Raw genomic sequence first — 11,064 nt, 5'->3', positions numbered from 1 at the left:
AGATTGGCCATTTTCTTAAGGGCACATTTGTTAGCAACAAGTATTTGTCATTTGGTTCGATTTTTCTTCCACCTGCGACGCATTTTTTGCATCGTTTCACATTAAGAGGTGCCTGCTCCTTAAAACTAAATTGAACTGTTCTTTATGTGGTGCTTAATTAGTCGTGAAGAACCGAAGATGTACATGACTGTGCTTGAACAATCCAATCTGATTTAATTTTTTAAGTAAGTCGACATTTTTCAATTTGCAAATATTTACAACGTGTGATATATAATAGTATACTGATATGTGTGAAGTTATTATGCAAAAAAATTCATTGCGTGGACGAATATTAATTTATTCTGGCGGAATGAATGAATTAAAATTGTATCCAAGATGAGAATTTATCGAAATTTAAAGTTTTAAATCTGTTATATCTTAATTTAGAGTAGCAATTGAAATTAATGTGTAGTTCCTGCTGTAACAGTTATAAACTAAGGAAGTCAATAAACTGTAGTAAAATGGGCTGTTCCCACTTGTGTTTGAGGGTGTCACCTTAGAAAATTCTTACTGTTCACCAGCAGGAATTCCCAGAATATGTATATAGTCGGCACTCCTAAAAAATAGCAGAGCTAAATTTAAGTACTACTAAATAGCGTCTATTTATCACGACACTCTCTAGGGTTTTCAACTTAACAAATAGATTCCATGTTGCCGTGCGTCTGTTCAGTAATAGATCACAGATGACGTAAAAATGTGGTAAGAACAAAAAAGTGGCAGACGAGGCGATAGCCGAGTGTGTCACTGATGTTCTTACCACATTTTGACGTCTTCTGTGATCTATTACTGAACAGACGCACGGCAACATGGAATCTATTTGTTTTATATAATAACGAAAAAAACTACAACAGAAAAAGCCTTTTTTATTTCAAAATCTTTCAACATAACTCGAAAGCCGGCCTTTGCCCGCTTTGGCGAACACAAGAAAAGCCATTTGACGTAATCTATTATCTATACAAATTGAAGCAATCTCATTGGTTGCTGTGTGTAGCAAAGAATTGTGATTGGTCCAGGAAAATCACGCCACTGTCAAAGTTGACTCGAGCGACGCTTCTCGTGGAATGAAAACTTACAGCGAAAGCAGAATTGAACTGCGAAATCTACAAATCTTAAAGAAAATGCTGGATAAGTCAAGTCAGTTTTTGTCATCAGAGCAGCCCTGTGAGCCGAAAAGCTTGGATGTTGCCTCGAATATTGCAGAACTTGAAAAACTACGCTCGGAAAACTTGCAGCTGCGGTCAACCTAGAGGCCATTCGATTCGAGTTTTCAACGAAAGGAACGTTAGTGATGGTGGAAATTTGTGTCCTCTGTGGTTGGTGATTCTCAAATCAGTTTGAAATAGTGTCGGAGATACCTTTTAGCTGCAATGCAGTTGGCCGTGAGCTGTAGTGAGCTATACTTTGCTCGCTGCTGTGCCCTGATACGGACTGGAACATTCGCATCGGAAAGCAAGGTTATGTGTTTTTTTAACTGATTTTAAAAAGTGGTTTTGATGTTTCATTCCAGACAATCTCTGTGTCAACAATTATTTTGAGACTGAGAAAACTTCAATGTTTTAAATAAATTAATCTCATAAACATTTTGTTTATTGGGTTTGTTAAATTCGAGATAAAGCAATGGTTCTCAGCTTACCAAGACTAATTCTGTGTTTGGTCTAGTCTCGCTCGACTGCCGACTGAGACTGCTCGAGTATTTTTTCTGAGTCATTTTCTACAACAGAAACGGCTTTATCTTTCTTCTTCCTGCTATACTATGCTTCTGGTACCTGTTCAATGCCTGGACAAGACTTTCTTGTACCTTATCTTTTGCCCAGTCATGTAAAACATTATCTAAATTCTCAAAACTTTCCGCCATTTTAAAACACAGAGGGAAAAAGTTTGTAATGATGACGTCAATCGTGCGTCTGTCCTCTAATAGATCATAGGTGAGAACCAATCAAAATGCGAGAATAACTTGGGTTATTATATAAAGGCAAATAGACGTTATAATAACATTCTTGTTTCCTAGCCAAGTTTGGATGCGGATGAGTTTGGATTATTTTCGGTGAAAACTCATCGAGACACCGCCGCTAGTCCTCCAATCAAAGAATGGCCCCAGTATCGAGAGCTGCTTATTCTCTTCATAACAAAGACAACAAGCTCAGTCAGTTCTCGGAGATTAACTGGTACTTCGTCCCCGACTATTCTGGCAATATTGTTATACTAGTTTGGTGTATAATACCTTTGTAAAGCAGTGCCACCTTCTACAACATTAGGTTGTCACCTTCAAAAGTTGATGAAGGATCATACATATCTCTCTGTCAGCAATGGATATCCGATAAAGGTATCGTATGATATTCTGCGGCGGTAGGAAGAATGATGGCAAATTTCTGTTCTTAATGCAATTCTCCAGTTGGGCAAACATTGAGGATGTCAGACGCCGTACATTTTCAACTGGAATTTCCTCAGAAAATGACTGAATCGGTTTGTTCTCTTGATTTCCAGACTTAAGAAAATGTTCATACTGAGTGAAGAATGCCATTTTCAACATGTAGCTGGAAATGTATGTCCTTCCACTGTGGTGATTTGGTACCAGCTTTGATATATTTTCCTTCAAAATCTTAGCAAGAACGTAGCTGTACTTGATGTCAAGTGGCAGAGAATTGAAAATCCTGGTTTCCATATGAGAATAGGACAATCTGAAGTAAGATTCATGGCCTCCCTCAAATGGCTCCTCAGGTGCTGCTTTACAGACCACAATCAATGTGCCATAATTCTTCACAGCTTTTGGTAGCAGTAGGGTCTGTTCTACCACAGCTTTTGGCCACCAGTTCTGGAGGTGTATGACTGGAGCTAGATCCACGGATATGGACAGGTTGTTGTACTCTCTGCCCACCCATCTCAGTTCTAGGTTGCGGACTTGTGAAGCTGGAGATACTTTTAGGGGGCCCTTGTCCCAGTAGAAGTGAAGGTCCAGCCAGGTGTCCTCTCTGCCAAGAACCCTTTGGATGAGACTGTATAGATAGCAGCCAAAGACCGAGGCCACTAACTTGTCGCCAATGAAGATATTCTGGATTTGGCCTTTGGAGAGGCCTGGCTTAGCATTCATTCTTACAAATCCTGGTATTGTATCATCGGCTTCTTTTATGTCCAACAACTCGGCCACAGAATGCATGTACAAGAGGAAATCAAACTCTTCCATTCTTCCGATTTTGGTTCCCTCGCTCATACTGCCAGAAAGCACAGGTGTGAACCCCATTCTGGCGTCTAGCTCATTCACACCTCTGGCAATTCTACTCATCAGTGTGTTGATTTCTTCCTTTATGATTTCCAACTCTTCCGTCATTTTTACAGGTCCTTCATCTGGATCAGACAAATAGTTGAGGCACAGAGAATCAATGTCGCCCAACTGGGACTTTAATTTGGCTACATGATCGTCCACATTGAGGTTTTCGTCTATTGGGATCCGCAGTGTTTCCATGGTTTTGGCCAGATGTGAATCTGGAACACCACACCATAGTGTCAATATCTTCTTTTCCAGTGGTGATTTGATATCCAGGTTTCTTCCACACCCACTAGAGTCAGAATCATCTTCGTCTTCATTAAATGCAATGTTTTCTGTATTTGCAAGCTCTTCAGGCATTCCATTTTCAAACTGCATATTATGACTTGAATCATCACTTTCATTTTGTTTATTTTCACCATTTGCAATTGATGACAGATCTAATTCATCAAAAGGCTCAGCGTGGTAGGTATCTTCCTTTACATGTTGTTTCTTGGATGAAGGCTGATGTAATGTGATGGTTTTACTCACTTCATAGCACGTCATCCAATTTACATCTCTGATATCATCGGGAACACCGGCTTTCATCAACATAGCACTCAACGATCTATCCATGTCATTCATTTCTATGAAATGAAGACAACTCCTTCCAAATCTGTCTTGCATGTCCAGTCTACTTCCATTTTGCAAGAGCACTTCAACCAAATCTTGGTCTTTCCTCTGAAGTGCTGCAAACAGAGGTGTGTGCCCATTTATGTTTCTTAAATTAACATCAGCCCCATTGGCTGCCATCATTTGAACTATGGCCTCATTGACTGTGGGAATAGCCTGGGGTTCGCCATGTCTACCTTCGGTGCCCATATCCAGATAATGAAGTGCACATTCCTGTCTGGTGTTGACTGCATTCACCATAGCACCAGCTTTGATGAATTCTTCGAGCATCTTAACTGTAAAATCAGAGGGGTTTACCAGAAGCCAATGCAGTGGGGTGTCTCCCATAAAGTTGCTAAAATTGATGTCACCATTATAGGCTTGCAGTAGCTTTAGAGTCCGTATCCTCTTCTGAATGAATCTGTTCTCATCTCCCACAACGTCAGAGAATGGAGGAGTAGTTCGCTCAGCTAAGTAAGACATCGCTGTGTCACCGTTAAGGTCGGTTGCATTGACCAGGGCACCAGACTCCAGCAAAAACCTCACAACATCATCACAGCCATCGATTGCAGCATAGTGAAGAGGGGTCCGATGTAGATCGTCTTTGCCATTGACATCTCCGCCTTTCTCGAGAATCATCTGCGTCACTCTCACACACATAGGAGTCTGATCCGCATCATGTTTCTGCTCCCACTTAGCGTAGTGGAAGATCCTCACAGCATTGTGGAGCAAATGATCATCAGTAGCCATTCTGGTGTTCACTGATGCTCCTGCCTCCATTAAGAACTGGAACTTCTCAAACTGGAACTGACACTCAGGAAAAAGCCCCGAGAACAAGAGCTGCAATGGAGTGTCGTCCATCTCATCATAGAGCTCAGTAGAGGCACCATTCTGAAGCAGTAAGTTCACAATGGCAGCATCTACACTAGTATCTATAGCCATATGCAGAGGAGCTTGCAGGTCCTCATTCTGCAGATTCACGTCACTCCCTAGATATATCAGTAACTGGCATATCTCTTGTCTGTTCTTGGTCACTGCAAAATGAAGAGGCCCCATTAAGTCCTCAGGCCCAAATGGTCTGTTTAACAGAGACAAAACGTCATCACTGTCATTAACAATCTGGGCCACCTCATCTGTATCCCCATTCTCTATTGCTTTATGTAGCTTGCGTATCTTGTCATTTTGTGACTGATCACTTACATCATCCTCTCCTGGAAAGGACTGCTCTTCCATGCTTACAATTCTTGTCGTCTTGTAAATAATATTGTTCTGCGTTGTTCCCAGAAACAGCTTTCACTGAAACATAATACAAGTAAGCAATATAACTCATTTATCTGTACACGCCAAACGCCAGATAATACAAGTTTAAACATTTTTCATGTAATCAATGTCATAGCACAGTTTGCGGAAAAAAACTTGATCGCCCCGTTCTCACCAGTTAGGTGGGAATGCTCAAACTTTCTAAAATGAAGCAAAGCATTTAAATGTTTAAATTTCAGTTTAATCAGATGAACAACAAGCTTTGGTAAAGCAATGAAGTGTAAACTAAGGACAGATACCAAAGTATGGCAAGCTAAAATGTCCGAAAGGTACACCGAACGGGCGCGTAATTAATTCTGTTTACACTATGGAGTCACAACTTAAAGGTGCAGTAAAAGAAAAAACAAGATTTGCCAATACAAAATTAATTTGGTCAGGAGCAAACTAGAAGGCGTTCGAAGGTGCACGTGCTTGAGTTCGGAGGTGTTGTGAAGCGCTCCGTAATGTAGCCGTCGTAGGCGGCCGCTGCAACCTTCAGACACTAATCACAAAATGGATGAAAAAGAAAGCGATAACAGTTCAACCACCAAGGAAGAAAAACTAAAACGATAAAGGAATGATGGATCGCAAACTGAAGGAGATCTGAATAACGCTGTTGGTGAAAATTCCCAAGAAGGCGCCCCGACTGTTTGGCAAAAGGGGGTCAACAAAAAGTAAGACTCTCTGCTAGAAAAACGTTCCTCTAGTAGAAAACCTAACGACGATTTAAAGAAGTTAAAAGAGGAGAGCAAGAACCTACAAAAAGCGCAAAAATGGATGACAGACGAGCTCAGAAAACTAAAACGGAACTACAGTGAAACCTTTATTAAGCGGACACCTTCGGGACCTTCCCAAGTGTCCGCTTAATGGAGGGTGTCACCTAATAGAGGTTTGTAAAAATTTGCGCAATATTTGTTAACGATTAACATTCAACGGCTACTCTATACTGTGATAAAGTTCCATTTTGTTAAGGAAGCTAGCCAGAGTTCAAGTTCAATACCTTTCATTATCAATGTTAATTTGTTTTTTAAATGCAAAAACATAACAGCAAAACAGCAACGATAATACGCGCGGTACATGGAGTCTTTCAGAGTTTGTGTACAAATTAGTTATTTCTTAAAGTAATTATAAATTGAAGACTGTTTCTGGTTTCGAATAACTATTTCCTGAAGCAGATCTGTTGTTTTAGACAGGACCAGCGAAAGCTTCTCATTCCCTTGAAATCTTGCATTTTCGAGAAGCTTTTCGGCCATTTGTAGCCCGTCCCAGTCGGATTTTATTTCCGGTGCCTTCTCTTCCTCATCATCCACACATAGCGAGAACGTAATCCAATACTCCTACATTGTCAGTTTAGTCCGGTGTCCGCTTAATAGAGGATTTTAACAATAGAAATTAGCCAAATACAATTTATTTTAGTGTCCGCGTCCGCTTAATAGGTATCCACTGAATAGGGGTTCGTTATAAAGAGAAATATAAGACGTTAACTTCGGGACCCGGCTTAGTGTACGCTTAATAGAGGGTGTCCGCTTAATTGGGGGTCCGCTTTAAAGAGGTTTCACTGTAGATAAAAGCCACTGGGTAATTGAATGACGCAACGGAGAAGGTCATCAAAGTGAATTAAGGTAATTCCATCAAAATAAAACTCGCAATAGATTTTCTTTCAAACTTTGCCTGCTGGCTACTTATATCAAGAGAACTTAAAATTTGAAATAAAAAAGGGGGTCCCATATTCGTTTAGGAGCAGGAGGACCATCAATAGACCCCATAATTCCTGAAATTATCCGCTTTCAGAAACGTTTGTATTTGAACCATTCACCTTACGCATTAAGAGAGCAGAAAAATAGAGAGAACGTTAAGCGAGAAATACAACAATGGATGTATTTGCATAAATGTTAAGGAGCAATTTGACGTAGGTTTCATGATAAGGGCACTCATATTTAGTTGACAGGGATACAATATGTTCCAAGCACGCAGTGCTCTAGTGCCACATATTATCTTTTAAAAGTGCTAGCTATGCTCTCATTTTCCGTGATAATGTTTTACTCTACAATAGAAATTGGTCCATATTCACTGTATAGAAAGAAGGTGATCTCTGGACTCAAACTAAACAAAAAAAAAGCAATAGGTCCCGGAACTCGTTTTCGAGAAAACAACGATGATTTGTCTCTCGCGAGCCAAGAGTCACCATTTTGTATATGTTGTGTATGTGTACACGCTCGTGAGCGCGCGCCAATGACGCGAAAATCGTGCGCAGTAGGGATGCGCGATGCAATTCTGAGGAATAACCTCAAGGAATCGACCTCCCACAACCAATCAGAGTGCGTATTTTCTTTGGGCTGTTTCTGAAACACTTAAAGGAGCTTCGCCACGGTTTGCGCACCTTGAAAAGTTTAACCTAAATTTTTCAGGATCGTCGTTTACAATCTCAACCAAAATTAAATAGCTTGAACCACTTTTTGGAGACGTAGAGTTGAAATGAAAATCTGAGCAACCGATTGGTTTTTTATTCAATGTAGAATTGAATGCCTACCTTCGTTTAGCCAAGCTAATTTCGTGTACTGTAAAGCTAAGCTGTAACATAATCTATATAAGTGTTCCTTTTCGTCAACGTCGAACGTCGCCAACGATTAAGCCCCTTCTACATTACACCAGAGACAATTGAAAACGGCGTTTTCACTCCAAAAAAACGCATCAAATGTTTTCCGTCCACACTACGCATGAGAAATTTTAAAACGCAACAGTCACTTGTGGCAGGAAAGCTTGAGTGCACCCTTGGGGGTTAACTTAATCACATGATTATCACTGGGAAGATAATGTTTTCAAAACTTCCGTTTTCAATTGACAGTTTATTTTCATCGGTGTTTTAATCAGTTTTCATAAGTTCAACAGTTTTAAGATATACGCTGTTACGACCGCAGGTTATCTCTGGCAGCTTCGCCAAATTCGCCTGATTTGCAAACTCCCTAGCTTGTTTCTGCTTGCACCTGTCCTGGCTGTACCAGGTTTTGATGGTTTGGGTGACACCAGGAGCCCAAGGCGCTATAATTGTAAATGAAATATTGACAAATTCAAGTTTTGTTTTGTTTTTTTTATTTTTTGTATGGTTTTGTTTTAGGATTGCTTTACTTAAAAGCCATTACAATTGATAAGCTCAGGAATTTTTCAGGTTTAGGGCCTATTCATATGAGCCCGCGGTTTAGCTCAGTTACCTTGACGAATTTTGCCCGGGCAGAACTCCCATATGAAAAGGTCGGGGTGCTCATCGGAAAATTTGAATTTAACCCCCAAAGGAAACCAATCTGAGCGTGGTTCAAGCCCTATTTCACCGCTGAAAAGATACCACTTAAAATGGAATAAACTCAACTACCAGCCGCTGTTCAGGAAAGGAACCTGTGCCAGTAGACCGTACTCGAGGGACCGGCGGAAATCGAGCCTAACAACGGAAATAGGGGCGTTTCTCTTGCTAATATTACAGCTAAAAAGTGGCGTTTCGTCATAAACACCCTAAGTGAGACCGGAATCCTTGATTTATACCCCTAAGCGAGACGTCGAGCATCCCCGACCTTTTCATATGGGGGTCCGACACCCCAGGGAATTTTGTCGTCGGTTCATACGGAAATTTCATATGGTGCCACATAAAGTTGCATCGTTCGCGAATGTCATAGCCTTGCTGCCTCTTGTAGCTGATTCGCATACTTCTGAAGTGGAAAAACATACAGGGCAAAAATTATGCCATTTTGGTCGCTATGTTAAGAAAGCGAAGCTATTTTGTGAAAAAAACTTTCGTCCCGGCTGGGCTTGAACGTTCATATGGGAAAATTTGCATTCCGTTGCCGAGATCTCGGTTCTGGCCGGCCTTCTCACATGAACACATCGAAATTTTTACAAAGGAGATTAGCCCGGTCAACCGAGCTCACTGAATGACAAATGCTGCGTGACGCAGTGTGACACTAGTAGGCAGGAAATGTACATAAATCACTGTAAACAGAAGAGACACAGAAGTTTGAGACTATTTCTGACATTGTAACCGCAAATGAATTACCTTTGCTGGAAAAGAGAGGTAGTTTCTGCTTTCTGATCATGTTTATTTGAGCTTCTAATGACAGTGTAAAATCGGTACAATGGTTCAGCCTGCTTCATTAATCCGCTTTTGAGCAACTGAAGTCTTGTCTGCGGCCATACAGCATTTTTTCTCTATCCCGATAATCTCAAGAAATCGTGTGATCCACTTTTATCGATCTCCGACATTTGTCAATTTATTAGTATCGAATTCAATCGACCACGATCAATCTTTATCGACTATCGAAATGACAAATTGTAACACCCTGAATAGTGAAAATAATCCCGGAAGTAACGAACGGTCCCTACTAGCCTCAAAATTCGTTACCAAATTGAAATACTAAGCAATCAGTGAGAATAAAAATTAGTGTAAGATTCAAGCAGATTCAGAGAGTATATACTAACTTATGGGCTCAGAATAAAACTACATTTATACCTCATAAGTCCTTATACACGATAAAGTAATTAGCGTGGCTTACCTCTGTCAGCCAAAATTTCAGTTTCTATTTGGAAGTGTCTGGGCTCCTTGTCCTTATTGACTGTTTTACGACCTTGCCACCTCAATCTGTATCAGAAATTTGTCAAAGATGTCTTGAAACTAAATCGGAAAATAATCAAGACGTAGAATCAACTCGCTATAACACTCCGTAGTGGAGCGAGCTTTTAGGAAGAGGAACTCCCATGGCCCACAATTCCATGCAAGATTGAAATTGACCAAATCCCAGGGCCCTACGTCTTCCCCGTCCGCTGAAGAGAGAGAACCATGGGAACGAAGTTGACTTAAAGTAAGCATGTAATACATAAACAATAGCCTCCATTTGGCGCGAAAATATGCTCGGATATTTGTCCGCGGACATTATCTGTTCCGAAAAGCGAACAGTTTTCCGAGAGCGTAATTCGAGGAAAACTGTGAGCTATGAGGTACAGATACTGTCCAAGGACAAATATCCGAGCATATTTTCGACCCAAATGGAGGCTATTGTGTTTATTATTCTTCAAATCTTTTTCGCAACGCGCGCAGTTTTGAAAATTGGGGAATACTCTCTTTGAAAACTCACAAGTGCAAATTAATTCTAAATTGAACGAGAAAAACCGTACGATTACTTAACTTTTTTCAAAGTTTCCGCGCAAAATTTTCGTCATCATTTTATGTGATATTATTGGCTTGGAAAATTTCCTATTGTCTTTCAGCCAATCATAATCCAGAATTAAGATGTGTAGTTTGTACAGGTATTATACTTCTTGCACTGGAGTTACACTTTTTGCACTGGTGTTACACTTGAACTGCACCGCTCTCAGCCAATCAGAATCAAGTGATTTTTTTCGTGAATATTGTTACACAAGTTAATTACCCAGCAAGCGAATTCTTGTTTATTACATAGTGGTCAAACTATAGTTAAATAATTGATTTAGAAAGCTACTGTAGCTTACTCTTAAACCCGAAAATTAAGAAATTTTGGATATTTTTGTTTTCTTTGTTCAAGCACTACGGTTACATGTAATAGAAATCTTCAAGGGCTTAAATATCTTGAGTAATCAGTATTTGCCTGTGCCATGCTTCTGACTCGATAATGTCCGTTTGGATCCAGATGAGCCATTTCACTTAACCAGTTAACATTAAAACAAAAGCGAGGAGTTTAAATTGCTTTTCTCTAGCAGTCATGCCCAGAGAATTCCCTTCCATGGCATGAAATTCATCTTTACCAGTTCTCAAGGCACATAAGTCCGAAATGGCACAAAACAGCATAAAATTG

The 11,064-nt window shown here is 40.2% G+C and overlaps 1 protein-coding gene across 2 annotated transcripts; it reads right to left on the bottom strand.

Annotated features, from left to right (window-relative positions):
* Nucleotides 1–775: 775 nt before the first annotated feature.
* On the bottom strand, nucleotides 776–10,188 carry LOC145464003 (uncharacterized). 2 transcript variants are annotated; one of them, XM_081447803.1, is made up of 2 exons: nucleotides 9,790–10,188; nucleotides 776–5,248 (listed from the first exon to the last, which is right to left on the bottom strand). In XM_081447803.1, the coding sequence occupies exon 2, from the start codon at nucleotides 5,183–5,185 to the stop codon at nucleotides 2,291–2,293; it is 2,895 nt and encodes a 964-aa protein (XP_081303929.1). In that variant the 5' UTR covers nucleotides 5,186–5,248; nucleotides 9,790–10,188; the 3' UTR covers nucleotides 776–2,290. The 2 variants fall into 2 exon arrangements, with proteins under 2 accessions (XP_081303929.1, XP_081303930.1); XM_081447804.1 differs by lacking the exon at nucleotides 9,790–10,188 and having other exon boundaries at nucleotides 776–4,986; nucleotides 5,153–5,478.
* Nucleotides 10,189–11,064: the final 876 nt, after the last annotated feature.

Source organism: Orbicella franksi, chromosome 12 (genome assembly GCF_964199315.1).
Source record: "Orbicella franksi chromosome 12, jaOrbFran1.1, whole genome shotgun sequence".
Lineage (NCBI taxonomy): Eukaryota > Metazoa > Cnidaria > Anthozoa > Scleractinia > Merulinidae > Orbicella > Orbicella franksi.
The sequence above is the reverse complement of the archived record's forward strand: the minus strand, read 5'-3'. Positions and strand labels throughout refer to the sequence as shown.

What these genes read in the sequence shown, in the direction of transcription:
- LOC145464003 (XM_081447803.1), bottom strand. Translation starts at nt 5,185, where the DNA reads ATGGAAGAGCAGTCCTTTCCAGGAGAGGATGATGTAAGTGATCAGTCA.